The 14,067-nt window shown below is 60.8% G+C and overlaps 1 protein-coding gene across 12 annotated transcripts in view; it reads left to right on the forward strand.

Moving 5' to 3' along the window:
- Nucleotides 1–13,630, forward strand: part of PSTPIP1 (proline-serine-threonine phosphatase interacting protein 1) — a 42,479-nt gene extending 28,849 nt beyond the window's left edge. For 3 of the 12 annotated variants that reach the window (XM_077940005.1, XM_015142790.2, XM_028851198.2), the window contains 12 exons: nt 1,547–1,581; nt 1,756–1,862; nt 4,098–4,160; nt 4,787–4,885; nt 5,767–5,812; nt 6,845–6,924; nt 7,521–7,619; nt 8,596–8,692; nt 9,170–9,260; nt 11,808–11,863; nt 12,104–12,237; nt 13,347–13,630. In XM_077940005.1, the coding sequence (XP_077796131.1) occupies nt 1,547–1,581; nt 1,756–1,862; nt 4,098–4,160; nt 4,787–4,885; nt 5,767–5,812; nt 6,845–6,924; nt 7,521–7,619; nt 8,596–8,692; nt 9,170–9,260; nt 11,808–11,863; nt 12,104–12,237; nt 13,347–13,478 (1,039 nt within the window). In that variant the 3' untranslated portion in view covers nt 13,479–13,630. Of the gene's footprint in view, nt 1–1,546; nt 1,582–1,715; nt 1,863–4,097; nt 4,161–4,786; nt 4,886–5,766; nt 5,813–6,844; nt 6,925–7,520; nt 7,620–8,595; nt 8,727–9,169; nt 9,261–11,807; nt 11,864–12,103; nt 12,238–13,346 lie in introns of all 12 variants that reach the window. The other 9 variants (XM_015142791.3, XM_077940007.1, XM_077940009.1 and 6 more) reach the window with 6 other exon arrangements.
- The last annotated feature ends 437 nt before the right edge of the window (nt 13,631–14,067 follow it).

Here is a 14,067-nt window from a genome sequence, read left to right on the forward strand (position 1 = left end):
TCATGAAGGAGGTGCGGCTGGAGGGTGGTGTGTGTGAGGGCTGGGTTGAGGGTGGGGGGACCACGCTGTGACTGGAGGCCTCTAACTGAAAGAAGGGGACTGAGCTGAGAGGCGAACTGACAGGAAGCAGAGGGATTGGAGGTGTCACTGCTGGTGAGGAGTCAGAGAAGAGTCCTAAGTCCCACAAGGGAAGGTGGGATCACCACACAGCCACCCCTCTCCATCCTCTCCGTGGGTTCTGCCTCTTACTGTAGGGTGGCCACGGGTGCAGCTTCTTCACTCCTGTGACCCTTGGCTTCTCATCTGTGAAGTGGGATAAATAAAGGCACCTGTGCCAGCAGAGTTGCGAGGAGGTCTCGTCACTCAGGCCAGCAGTTCTGACGTCTGGATGGGCATCAGCAGTGCTTGGGGCCGTGCCCCAATCGGAAGCCTCAGACTCAGGAGGTCGGGGAGGAGCCTGAGAATCTGTATTTCTAACAGGCTCCGCGGATGCTGATGCTGCTGGTCTGTGGACCTCACTTTGGGATCCACGAGTTTAGGGCGAGGGGCCTGGCCCCCACAGATCTCCCCTAGACCTGGATCCCCACGCTCCTGCCAGGCTGCTGTTCCTCCTTGGCCTCTGCTTCCCCAGGTGTCTACTGAGAGGAGAAGTCCCCTGAGAAGCCTGCCTGGTGTGCTGCCAGCGCCACCCAGGGCTGTCCGGTGGGCGTCATGAGGTCATGTAGCCGCCAGGGGGCAGCCGAGCTGCTCCACAGAGAGGCTGAAGGGAGAGTCAGATAAAATACTGGATGCCCAGGTGAATGTGAATTTCAGATAAACAACAAATACTTTAAAAATAAAAATGCGTTTTAAATACTACAAGGAGCATACTATATTCAAAATGTGCTCGTTCATCTGAGATTCACATTGCACTCGCTGTCCTGTCTTTATGTGTTCATTCTGGCAGCCCCCACCCATCATTCCCTGCCTCCTATATGTGGTGCTGGGCCCTCCTCTCCCTCCCTCCCTGGCAGACAGTGCCCACCTCTCACCTCCTGCGCCCTACCCTGCTGGCCTCTCCCACGGCCATCCAACCTCCTCCAAACATTCCCTGGGCCACCTACTGAGAGCCCATCTGAACACTGTCCCCTCCCTGCAGCCTCACCCTGGGGGCATTTGGTACTTGCAGAGGAGGAGAGAGGGCTGTGAGTGTGGGAGAGGAGTTCAGGGGAGGGAGGCAGGGTCCTGAAGACAATCCCCTCTTCTCTAAGAATGCAGCCAGGCGCACAGATGGTTGGGGGGTGGGGCATCAGTACCTCCTTCTGCCACATTGCAGGGGGTTGATCGCTTTAATTTGCAGAGAGCTTTGCCTTCCAGAAATCAGTTTGGGGCCCCAGTGGATGGTCACCATCTGGCTAAAGGGTCCCTTGGTTCTAGAGTGACCCAGGGTCTTCCCACCAAAATAAAAGTACTCCCCACCCCCCTCCCCGCCCCAGCCGGGGACGGCCTGGACTTCAGGTTCCCGCTGTGCTCTCCTCCTCCTGACCTGGACCCGTCTGTTTTGCAGCTCCCTGAGGGCCTCCTTTGACTCCTTGAAGCAGCGTAAGTCCCCCACCCTGGGGCAATGGGATCTTTTGGGGCTGGTGGAGGGTTTGGGGGGACAGAAGATGAGGTGTTGGGGCTGGGGCTGGGCTGGCCCAGACAGGGGCGAGTTGTGGGTGGCTGAGGCCCATCAGATCTGACACTGGGGACCAGTATCCATGCTCTGCCCCCAAGAAATGGAGAATGTGGGCAGCTCACACATCCAACTGGCCCTGACCCTGCGTGAGGAGCTGCGGAGTCTCGAGGAGTTCCGTGAGAGGCAGAAGGAGCAGAGGAAGAAGGTGAGGCAGGTGTAGGAGGCAGGGGAGCTGCTCCCCCATTGCCAGCCTCTCAGTTGCTGTGGGGGTGGGGGGCTGACCCTCCTGGTAGAGTCAGTGGAGGGTGGCAGGGGGTGGTGGTGGGACAGTACCCCAGGCTTTGGGGCTTGAGGGTAATCTGAAGTGGGTGGGGAGGGCAGAGGCCTGGCCACTGACACCAAGGCCAACTCTTAGTCCCAGAGCCCTGTAGAGGGTCCTTCCCGCCGAGCTGCCTCACACCTAGGAGGATCCTACTACGGAAGACTCTAGAGGGTCTGTAGTGACTTGGTGGTGTCCAGAGGAGGCAGTCTAAGTTGTGGGGGTCACTGGAAACTGGTCTTGAGTCCAAGGATCGGGGCTGATTGTCCTGGAAAAAGGCAGACTTGCAGCCAGTCACCCCACAGGACTGCCAAGGCTGAGGGGTCAGACACAGACGGGTGGGAGAGTTGTGTGGCATTGCTTAGCATCCAAAGGTACTTCTCACCCATATGTAGGGCATGGCCATCCCGAGACAGAGTGACTGCATGAAAGTGAGGTCCCCATCATGGGAGCTGTGTAAGCACAGGCTGGCAGCTGCTTGTCAGGGAGGCTGCAGGGCTGGGGTTGGGGATGGGTTCCCTGGAGGGCAGGCAGGACGAAGGCTGGCTTGGAGGCTGGGCTTGGGCCTGTGAGGATGGGGGCTCAGCCTCTCAGGGCCGTAGTGATGAGGGTGGTGCCCTGCATAGGCTGGGAGGGCAGCACACAGACCCGCTTCTTGCTTGGGGAGGAAGGATCATTGTATACTGGCCGAAGAACTGAAAATGAAGACACAACTGAGCCTTCAAGGGGAGGAAGCTGTATCTGAGGCTGGGGCCAGGCTGGGCCTGGGTGTCCTGGCCATACCAATTCCCATCTCTGTGCCTCAGTTTCCCCCTCACAGGATGGGACACATATGTCTACCTCCCAAGTGCTGAGAACTCAGCCCAAGCCATGCTCCCCTCAGTCTCCAGACAGGGCTTCAGCTCTGGTTAGCGGTTCTGCTGGCAGAAATGTCGCGTGGCTGCCTGTGCCACCTGCCCGTCTGCCAGCTGGGTTTTCAGGATTCTAAATGTGGGGTTCTGAGCAGACAGTGGGTCTCCAGAAGCCAGCCCAGGCTTGAGGTGCTGCAACAGACACCCTCTCTGAGTTGGGACCTGCCCACAGAGCCTGCAGAGAGCCTGCCAGGACGGAGGGACTCCAGCCCTGCTATTTTGAGCCATCCTGTGGCCAGAGGAGCTGCGCTGGCTGCAAAGGCTGTTTTGGACAGAGCACTCCTTCCCCAAGTGGACAGGGCCCCACAGGCAGAGTGCTGTCTTGTGGAGTGTGCCATGTGTGTCTGAGCCTCTGTGTGTGTGTGTGTGCCACAGAGCAAGGACACATGCTCACAGGAGTGTACACGTATGCCCATGCTCCCCTGCATATGCCTGTGAGCATGTGTCCTTGTCCAGCCCTGCTTGGGTGTTTTAGGGTGTGTGTGTGTGTGTGTGTGAGTGCCTGTGCCTCGCTGGTCTCCCAGCTGGCACAGAACCCCTCCCCTGAGACCCCAGGCACAAACTGGCTCAGTTCTCCTCCTACCTCATAACCCAGTCGCTTTCCTGCCTGTTTTGCCTTCTGTATCAGAACAGGAAGCCTGGGAGGTGAGGGGAGGCTTGGCCCCAGACCTTGGCACAGGGGCCCAGTAGCCACTGTGCCCGCCTGTGGCCTGAGGTTGTGTGTGGGTGACTGTGGGAGTGTGTACTTGTGAGTGGCATCTGTGGGTGTGCACAGGGATGCCTGTGATTATGCGTGTGCGCAGCTAGGGATGGGGCCGATGTGCCTCCGAGTTAACGTGGAGCTCTGCATGTATGTGTGTGTCATAGTGTGCATACATGTGTGAGCAACTATGATGCCTGCAGAGGCTCTGGGATGCAGGATGAACGACTGTGTGTGCACATGTGTGGGGCTGGGAACTCCCCAGCTGGAGATGAAGCTCTGGCCAAGGTCTGCAGCCAGGACCTCAGGGCACACCGATGCCCTGGGCTTGTCTTCCATTGTGAGGGTCACTGTGAAGCAGCAGACTCTGGGGGAGGGAGGGCAGCCTGTCACCCCCTCTCCAGAGCCAGGAGAGGTGCTGCGCCTCATTCCAGGGACACCCCGTCCTCTTGGCCTAGGGGAGCCTCCCGAGGCCGCTGCCCTCGGCTCAGAACCTCGTGTCCCCTGCAGTATGAGGCCGTCATGGACCGGGTCCAGAAGAGCAAGCTGTCGCTCTACAAGAAGGCCATGGAGGTGAGCGTCAGGGCCCGGGGCCGCGGCCTTCCCTCCAGGAGCTGAGAAGGGCTCAGGGTGCGATCCTGGGCTGTGGACCCAGGCAGGGCATTTGGAACAGGCTGGCCTCGGCCTTGGTCCTGCAGGGCGCACCAACCTACGGGGTGCTTGGGCCTGCGCTGGGCGCCATGGTCCCGTGGGGATGGGCCCGGGCCCTTTCCTTGGGTGCTCGTGAATGAAGGGTAGATGAAGTCGGCTGGGGACTCTAAGGGTGGAGTGAGGAGGGACCCCTGAGCTGGATGCTGCGAGACGCTGGGCAGGAAGGGAGAGGGGCTCCTAAGAGGGCGCGGCGTGGCGAGGGGCGTGGCGAGGGGCGTGCCCTCGCTGAGGAGCACAGCCCAGGAGGCGGGGCCCGGGACAGGCCGTGCTGTCGTCAGTGGAGAGGGCCTGGGAGCAGGACTGCCAGTACCCCCACACCTTCTCAATCTCCTTCCGGACCCCCAGATCCCTGTCCCTGGTGAGGATGCCCCCACTCCACCCACAACCCTCGCCAGGCAAAAAGGGAGGCTGGGCTCAGGGAGCCTCACTCCCGGGGCACACAGAGCAGGGCTGTGCAGCCCCCAAGTCACGCCCCTCCACACTCCCAGTCCAAGAAGACTTACGAGCAGAAGTGCCGGGATGCAGACGACGCCGAGCAGGCCTTCGAGCGCATTAGCGCCAACGGCCACCAGAAGCAGGTGGAGAAGGTGCGCTGGGCTGCTGGGCGGTGTGGGTTGCCCAGGGCTGGGGGCAGTGGAGGAGGCACGGAAGGGGTGCCGTAGACACCCCCAGGCAAGGTCTGCATGTGGGACACGCTAGCTGCTCAGCCCTCTCTGACCCCCAGTCTCCTCATCTGTGAAATGGGTTTCCTATAGAGAACCTCAGGGCATGGACAGGCAGGTCAGCTGGATCCCCTTTGCCACCATCAGGTGGCACTCAGGGACCCATTCCTCGGAGCAGGCCCACTGAGGCCCACGGGGCGATGAGAGCAGACGCCAACCCTCACACAACCTCGGAGAAGGGCTCAATAGGCCCATGTCACAGACAGGAAACTGAGGCTCACAGTAAGTGACTTGTCTAAGGTCTCAGAGCCAGGAAGCTGCAGAGAAGGGACCCCCAACTCAGGTGGTCTAGAGCCCATGCTCCTGAGGCTGTGGCCCCTAGGCCAGAGTGGGGTTATCAGAGCTCCCAGAGCCCAGGAAACACATCACCCATTGCACAGACAGGAAGCCTGAGGCCCAGAGAGGGAAATGGCCCAAGGATGAGCTGGGGGCAGTCAGTCAGGGGCCAGGGCCCAAGTCCCAGCCAGGGCGCTCAGCGGTAGTTGCATCTCTCCTGTGGGTTGTGGTCCCACTCTTCACAGGCATCCTTCTGGGCTCGGTTCCTATCTTCATTCCCTTTCCATGGAGCTAGCCTGTGGCCCGCTGTGAGGGGAGGTTGCTGGTGGATGATGTTATCTGCCCACAGTTGGCTCCTGAACTCCCCCGCAGGGTGGCTGGGGAAGGTGTGACACTCACTTCAGGGCTGCCGGGGTGGGCCCGGGCTCCTGGGGCAGGGTCTCAACGCTGCTTCCCCTCTGTTTCCTCAGAGTCAGAACAAAGCCAAGCAGTGCAAGGACTCAGCCACTGAGGCAGGTATGTGGGCCCTGGCTGCCCCATCCGACCAGGGCAGAGGCCTGGGTGGTACTCCCCACACACACCTCTACACCCTGGGACACACACACTCCCACCTGGCTGCACAGTCATGGGCGCGGCGCTCTCATTCCAGAAACATGCAGTCAAAGTACACGCTGTGCTCCCCCATTCGCCGGCCATTCTTGGCACTTCATGTGTTCAGTCCTCACAGCTGCCCTCCGAGGTGGCTGCTGTTATTATTCCCTTTCTCAACAGATGAGGAAACAGAGGCACTAAAAGGTCCAGTACTTGCCCCAGGTTACAGCCAATAAGTGGTGGGGACTGCATTTGAACCCAGGCCATCGGGCTTCAGAGCCCAGGACTTGCATGGCACAGCCCCAGAAGACAGGGCCGCTATCTATTACATGCATGTGCGCACACACATTCAAGCTCGGGCACACGCACGTGTGCACATAGCCTTCTCTGGGCCTCTGTCCTTCACTTGATGCCCAAATCCTACCAACACCCTTGTCTCTGCTGGTGCCCCACCCACCCACCGGACACAGCGCCCACCCTCCTCCCTTCCCCTGGGAAGGCCTCTCCCTTGTGCTCTGTCTCTATCAGGACCCAGCTACTCTCTTGGCTGGGGGACAGGTGACCTCCAGAGATCTGGGCACAGAAGTTGTGACCCAAGCCTGTGGGACTCCACCCCTCCTCCAGCACCCTCTGAGCTGCCCTCTCTGAACCTCAGTTTCCCCTCTGGAAAGTGAAGTGGGGCGCCCAGAGATGCCCAGACGCCAATATTCTGGACTTGCATATATGAGGCTCCACTGCAGCCCTCAGGCAGCTCAGAGCACAGTTGGGGAGCAGAAGCAGTACCAGCATGGGTGGCCCTGACAGGCATTCAGATGAGGCTCCACCAGCTGCTAGGGCAGGTCCCACAGGGGAGGCGGGGCTCCCAGGGGGGAGGAGGCCTCCAGGATGGGACCCAGCAGGAGCCAGGGCTGGAGGAACTCGTGTCAGGGCCCTCCCTGAGGCTGCCTGCGCTTGCAGAGCGGGTATACAGGCAGAGCATCACGCAGCTGGAGAAGGTCCGAGCTGAGTGGGAGCAGGAACACCGGACCACCTGTGAGGTGAGTGGCCCACGGGGAGCCTCGCTTTCCCCAGCCGGGAAGTGGAAGACACCCATCCCTGCTCCAGCTGCTTCAAGGGGCCCAAGCGAGGCAGTGGGGGAAGGTACACGTTACTCAGTTACTCATTTATTCAGCCTCCTGCTCACAGGCCTGTGCTGGGGCCTGGCCCTGGTGCTGTCACCTGACCTTGAGTCCCGGGCCCCTTCATTGCAGGCAGGCATTCTTTCACCGTTTTTGTTGAAGCCAAAACTGAGACTTGGACAAAACCCACAGCCTCTCTGGGCGCTGCCGATGGACAGGGCCTGGGGGATAGGGCTCAGGACTCCTGGTCAAGGCTCCTCTCACTACCCCTCTGCCTCAGTGTGGTGCGGCCTGAAGGGAGGCTGGGGCAGGGACCCCCTGGGCAGTTCCACCTCCCTCCCTGAAGCCTCAGGGCTGGCCCAGAGTCGGGATGGGGACTCCAGGGCACTCTTCTTTGGATCGGGCTTCCAGCAGACAGGACTGGCCTGGTCAGCTCTGGCTGAGCTGTGAACAGGGCTCAGCCTGGCCAGGCCCTGCAGCACCTCCTCAGTTCATCTCCCTCCCACTGCCCCTAGGCCTTTCAGCTGCAAGAGTTTGACCGGCTGACCATTCTCCGCAATGCCCTGTGGGTGCACAGCAACCAGCTCTCCATGCAGTGTGTCAAGGATGATGAGGTGGGGACTGAGGGCCTTGGTGGGGTAAGGGAGGGCAGCCTCTAGGCAGCAAAGTGCCCAGGTCCGTCTGAGCCAGTCAACAAGCACCTGGTCCTTTGTGGTCCAAGCTTAGCCCCAGGGGTCTCAGGCCTCAGCAGCTCAGCCTTTGCCCCCAGAACCCCAGGACAGGAGATCAGTACCACAGGGCCAAGGCTTCTCTGCCTGGAAGATGGTGACTCTGTGGTTCCCCTGCCATCTGACTTCCTCCTCATGCCTCAGAGCCACACAGCACCTGCTCCCTCTGCCAGGGATGGGAGGGGAGGTGGACATAGCTCTCAGAGGCTGGCGGAAGCTGGAGGACCCTGGCTTCCTCTGCTTCCCACATCTCCAGGGTGTCCTGGTTCCCCTTACTGAGCCCAACCTGCTGGGTGGGTCCTCCTCAGCAGAGAGGGCCCCCCGCCAGGGGCCCTGAGCTCTGTTGATATAGCCCAGCGCATGGCTCTCCCGGGCAGCCCTGGCCCCCTTGCCTGCTGTGTTTCCTGCCTGACCCTCCTGTCCAGGGCTGTGGGGATCGATTTTCTTGTTGTTTTTGCCCAAGTGACTTGAGCCCCCTGCTGCCTCCTCGCCTCCTCGAGGTGGAAGGGTGAGCTCTGGATCCACTCTCACTAGCCCCAAGACCTGGCTGTGCTGCATGCTCGCTCTGTGACCTTGAGCAAGTCACTCTCCTCTGAGTTTCCTCATCTATCCAATGGGAAAAGTGGGGTCTACCTCAGAGGACAGGTGTGAGTTAAGTCCCTTGCACAGGGCCTTGCGCATAGAAGGTGTTCAGGAAACAGGAAGCTGTCAGCCAGGGCTGTGACCCCTCAGGATCAAAGACCCTGAGCTGCGCACAATGTCCTGTGAGGAGGCCAGTGGGTGGGGGCCGCTGGCCAGAGTTCAGGCCCACAGAGGGGCAGAGTGGGCATCGGGCTGCAGCCTCTGCTCTTTCCTGCCCCAGCTCTACGAGGAAGTGCGGCTGACGCTGGAAGGCTGCAGCATAGACGCTGACATCGACGGCTTCATCCAGGCCAAGAGCACGGGCACCGAGCCCCCGGGTGAGGACCAGCCTGTGGACAGCACAGCCTCTGGGTGCACTGAGCCCCTGGGAAGGCCTGGCCCTGAGCCTCAAGTGCCAGGACAGGGCTGGGGTAGCTCATAGCTCCCTTTCAGGCAGAGGAGCCCTAGCCAGACCCAAGGGGTTGTGGGGGGTTGGGTCCCAGGCCTGCAGCCTCCTCTCAGGCAAAGCTAAGGGCACGATAGCACTCAGAGGAAGAGGTGGGGATGGGGATTGAGGTGAGGAGCTCCCACGGCCCCCACTCCCCGCCTGTTTGGTTCTGCTGGATCACGGGTCCAGAATATTAGGTCTTGGTGGTACCTACAGTGGGGTCTCTCATGGGAGCAAGACAGGCACCTCCCCAGGCACCAGGGTGGGCCAGGGCCAGATTGGGAACGTAGGGCCCCAGCTGAGTCTCTGGCAGGGCCAGAATGGGGTGTTGGGGGCTGCCCTGGGCCTCACAGCTTGCTGTCTGCAGCTCCGGTGCCCTACCAGAACTACTATGATCGGGAGGTCACCCCACTGGCCAGCAGCCCCAGCGTACAGCCATCCTGCGGCATGATAAAGAGGTGAGGCCCCAACAGACGGTGTGACAGCCTGAGGCTGGGCCAGGAAGTGGGTCAAGCCCCTCCTCTGCACCTGGCCCTTCCTCGTTCACTGAGCACCTACTATGTATCTGTATCTGGTGCCCAGTTAGGTGCTGGGTACCCTGTGGAGACAAGATACATTCAGTTCAGCCTATGGAGCCCTCAGCCCAAGGGACCCAGACACTAAGTGAATAATCACATCCCAATTATTCAGCAGAGGATGTGCTCTGAGCTCTGGGGAGGCCCCTATGCTGGCTTCCTTGTCCCTGGGGCCTCGCGTGAGCCTGGTGCCCTGTCGGGCTGCAGTGGCAACGCTGTCTGGCTGGAGCAGGACTGGGGCATCTGGAGAATTCTCCAGGCTTCTCCAGGGTCCCTTCCCTGGCCTGGCTGCAGTCAAGTGCCAAGGTTCTGGTGCCAGGCCTCAATGTGTGACCTGGGCAAGTCATTTGCACTCTCTAAGGCCAGGGCCCTGAGTGTTGGGGTCAGATTCAGAACCTAAGGACTCTCCTGGTTCAGGCCTTGAGTGACAATGGTGACAGCCCATTGGGAACACTATAGCCGGCTCAGGGAGCCCTCGTAGCCAGGCCTTTGAGGGAGGCCATGTGCCCTGTGTATGAGCATCCACAAGGGTCTGTGGGTTTCACGTGGCGCCTGTGCCCCCACTGCCATGCTGCCACTCCTCTCTCCAGCCAACCTTCAACCAAGAGGGCCCTGCCTCTGGGAGGTAGTGGACTGTGGGGAGGGGGTGATGCAGTTCCTGGCCCTTCGCAAGGACCGGCTCATTCCAGGGCCTCAGGAGCCCCTGGAGCTTCCTACTCCTGGGAGGCAGAGGCTTGTGGGAACCACCGGTGCTGAGAGTGGTACACACACACACCCCTTTGAGAATCTTGTGAAAGCAGTGGCCCCAGGGCGCAGCACATCCACAGCTTCACATGCTACAAAAGCTTGTGAGACTCAGGCTTCCCTGCACCTGGTGAGGACCTGGATCCCAGCAAAGGTGGTCATTTAAGCAACTGGACAAAAGAGGTCACCTGAGGCAGTATCAGGAAGGGGTGGCCCCAGAGAGGATGAGAGAGAGAGAGAGAGAGAGAGAGAGAGAGATGTCCTGCAGGGCGGAGGGAGGCCTGGCTGCTGGAGGGGGCTGGTCAGGCCTCTGGATGGGGCAGCTAGAAGCCAGGCAGGGCTGGGAAGAGGTGGGGGTCAGTGGCTGAGAGTCAGAAGTATAGACAGTCTGGGAAAAAGAGGTGTGGGGCAGGCAGCACAATGGCTCAGCAAGCCTTGCACACCTTTCCCCCTGCTCTGGCCGCTTCCTCCTCCCGTCCCCAGCCCCTGCTGGCTCTCACCCTGTCCTTTGCTGCCTGGGGTGCTGGTGCGTGTCTGCCCACCTCTGTTGGTGTCAGGCCCTCCCATGTGCTGGGTCCACGCATGTCCACCCTGTGCATGTGTGTGCACTCCTAGGGCCTTGGCCCTCGGCCCCTCATGTGGGAAAGGTCCCCCACATGCCACCTTGAATTGCAGGGCTGCCTCCCACAGGCCCCTGAGTCATGGCTCAGCCCCTCACCTGCATTCAAGGTCCCTCAGGGTCTGGTCCAGTCCCTATTTCAGTCCTGTCCCCCCCACACCCAAATTGGTCTGGTCCACTCCACAAACCCCACCTGTGCCGTGCCTCCTCCCCTGCACCTGAGTGCTCCCTCTCCTGGTCACCCGCAGTGCCTCGTTCCCCTTCTCTCCTAGGAAAGCTTCACTCACCTTTGAAGACTCAGCCCCACCCCACCAAGAAGGCTTCTGGCCGTGGAGGCAGTGTCAGCCTCTACTTGTTGAGCCCTCACTACTGCCCACTTCAGGGGGTGCCCCCAGCATCTGCCTCTTCTGTTTTATTTTCCTTTATTCAGTAAACCTTCACAACCCCAGCTCAGTCCAGGCCTAAGCCTGGCACGGGGCAGGGATAAAGTAGCCCAGCGCTATCCCAGAACTCCTGTGCACAGGGTGGCTGAGCTGGCCTGATCACTGCGGGCCCACAGGGAGGAGGGCTGGCTCGGCCCAGGCAGTGGAGGCCTCAGCAGGGCACGTGAGCCAGGCTTTGTGTGGCAGTGCACCCCCACCCCTACTGGCCGGGGAAGCTGCTAGGGCAAGCTAGAGCAGGGGTCTGGAGGGTAAGGACTGGGTGTCTTCCCACGAGGCCTCAGCATGGAGGTCCTAGAACCCCCAAAAGGGCCATGGGAGTCTTCCCATGACGCTGCAGCTTTGGGGGTTCTAGGATCCCCCCAAAGGGCCCTGCAGGGAGCAGGTGCTGCAGAGGGCGCCAGTGGAGGGCACAGCTGGGGAAGGAGGAGCCACCGGGACCACCTTCTGGGGGCCCTCCTGCCTGAGGGGCACCTCATAAATCACATCCATGCCAGGAGGCTAGGGGCAGCCCCAGCCCTGGCAGAGCGTGTGCAGCTCTGAGACTTCTCCGTGTCTAAACCCTCCTCCCGGTGGCACCCTGAGTGTGGAGTGGGGGCACTCACCCTCTTTCCTCCCCATCCCCAGGTTCTCTGGACTGCTGCACGGAAGTCCCAAGACCACTTCGTTGGCAGCTTCTGCTGGTAAAGGGGGTCAGGAGGGGACTCCCAAACACACTGATCCAGGGGGGAAGGAAAGGTCTCCCACGTGGCACAGATGGGGCCACTGAGGCCCCTCAAGGGGAAAGGTGTGTCCCCCAAAAGCAAGTATGGAGAGCGGAAGGAAGAGGCAGGGCCCAGCATGGAGAAACCCTGTTCTAGCAGAACCTCCAGGGGCCAGTGTCCCCAGAAAGGGGAGGGGTCCATGCCTCACCCTGCTCTCAGCCTCCACAGAGACCCTGACCCCCACCCCTGAGCGGAATGAGGGTGTCTACGCAGCCATCGCAGTGCAGGAGATGCAGGGAAACCCAGCCTCACCAGCCCAGGAGTACCGGGCGCTCTACGACTATACAGCGCAGGTGAGGCCCCCACACCCTAAACCCACCTGTGCCACCTCCCCTGCACCTGAGCGCTCCCTCCCCCATTCAGTGCCTCGCATCCTCATCTCTCCTGGTGGTTTCACTCATCTTCGAGCATCCTCTCCTGCTCAGGAGGGCACATGTGCCCGAGAGTTATGTCCACACTAGCAAGGGCACCTGGGAGTGTGCTCGGGCATGAGCTCTGAGAACAGCACCCAGGGCTTGGGGGGCCTCAGCGTGCATGTACTGACTGGAAGCTGGTGTGCAGCAGGCCTGTGTCTGCCGGGGCCTGTACACAGCACACATGTGGGGCACATGGGCCTGTGCCGTCCACACAGGCTGGGCGCTGCGTGGTACACACGTGCGGGGAGCTGGCAGAGCCTGGGGTTGCCTGCAGGTCATAGCTTGAGGGCCAGGCTCTGCGCCTTTGGGTCAGGGCCCTGTCCTCTGTGGCCATGGGTGTGGAAAACTGTGGCCAGAATCAGTCTTGCAATCGTGCCAGGATTGATTTTCTGATGTGCATAGGGTGAGGATGTACCAAGGCAGCCACAGGGCAGCTATGAGAGAAGGTCCACTCTGCTCCCTGCTTGAGGGAAGGGGTGCATACCCAGGCCTCACATCCACTGGACTAAGGCTAAGCACCCCCCATGGCCAGGCAGGCTGGGTGTGGGCTCCACTGACAAGGCCAGGGCTCAGGGAGGCAGGGAAGCCAGGTCAGGAGAGTGACGGGGTACTTGGATGGCAGTTGCTACCTGGGGCTGGGGACCACAAAGGGGAGGCTGTTAGGTAAGCTTGGGCGTGTGTCCTGGGCTTGGGGTGTGATGCATACCCCTGGCCCCTGACATGCTCCAGTCACTGTGTCTCCAGAGTGGGAGAGGGGAGGTACGGGTGGGGAAGAAACCCAGGTTGGGGGAGGCCTATGATGACAAACTGGGGTGGATGGGAAGCCAGGTCCCTTGGGTTACCCCCATCCTGTGTCTCCAAGGGGCTGCCCCAGCAGGCAGGGACACAGCTTGGCATGCCGCATTTACTGCTGGGTGGGGGAACACCAGGCCACACCCCTCCCCGCAGGCCCTTCTAGCGTCATGTGCTTTCAATCTCTTGGCCAGAACCCGGATGAGCTGGACCTTTCCGCGGGAGACATCCTGGAGGTGATCCTGGAAGGGGAGGATGGCTGGTGGACCGTGGAGAGGAATGGGCAGCGTGGCTTCGTCCCTGGTTCCTACCTGGAGAAGCTTTGAAGAAGGGCCAGGAGCCCCCTCGGACCTGCCCTGCCAGTGGAGCCAGCAGTGCTCCCAGCACTGACCATGCCTTGCTGGGGCCCAGAACCAAGCGTCCCCAGCCCTGAGAGACATCCTGTCTCCCAGAGAATAAAGGAGTGCGTTCTGTTCTCCTTGGTGTGCTGGGGTCTTTCTCTCCTCCTGCTCCAGGGTCCGAGTGCTCAGTTCAGAGGAGGTAAAGGAACAAGGGAAGGAGCCTGGACGGCGGAGCTCCCCAACTCAGCCAAGGCTTCAGCTATAGTTGGAGGAGAAGAGGCTTGGCCCCAGTCACTAGGAGCTCCCAGACCGCCAGGGAGACACATTCACACCTGGACAGAGGATACAGGGTTGCAGGAGGATGTGGCAGGGGCAAGAAGGGGTTCAGCAGGGCTGCAATGGGGAGAGCAGGCGTCTTGGGGACGGAGAGTTGAGCAGGTCCACAGCGGGCAGCAAAGGCCAGAGCAGAGCAAGTGCGTGGGCAAAGGTGAGGTTGGGGGTACATCCAGGAATATTCTGAGGACTCAGTCTGGAAACAGGAAGCTAGTGATGGATCTGTTGGAGAGGCCATGGT

Source organism: Macaca mulatta, chromosome 7 (assembly GCF_049350105.2).
Source record: "Macaca mulatta isolate MMU2019108-1 chromosome 7, T2T-MMU8v2.0, whole genome shotgun sequence".
Classification (NCBI taxonomy): domain Eukaryota; kingdom Metazoa; phylum Chordata; class Mammalia; order Primates; family Cercopithecidae; genus Macaca; species Macaca mulatta.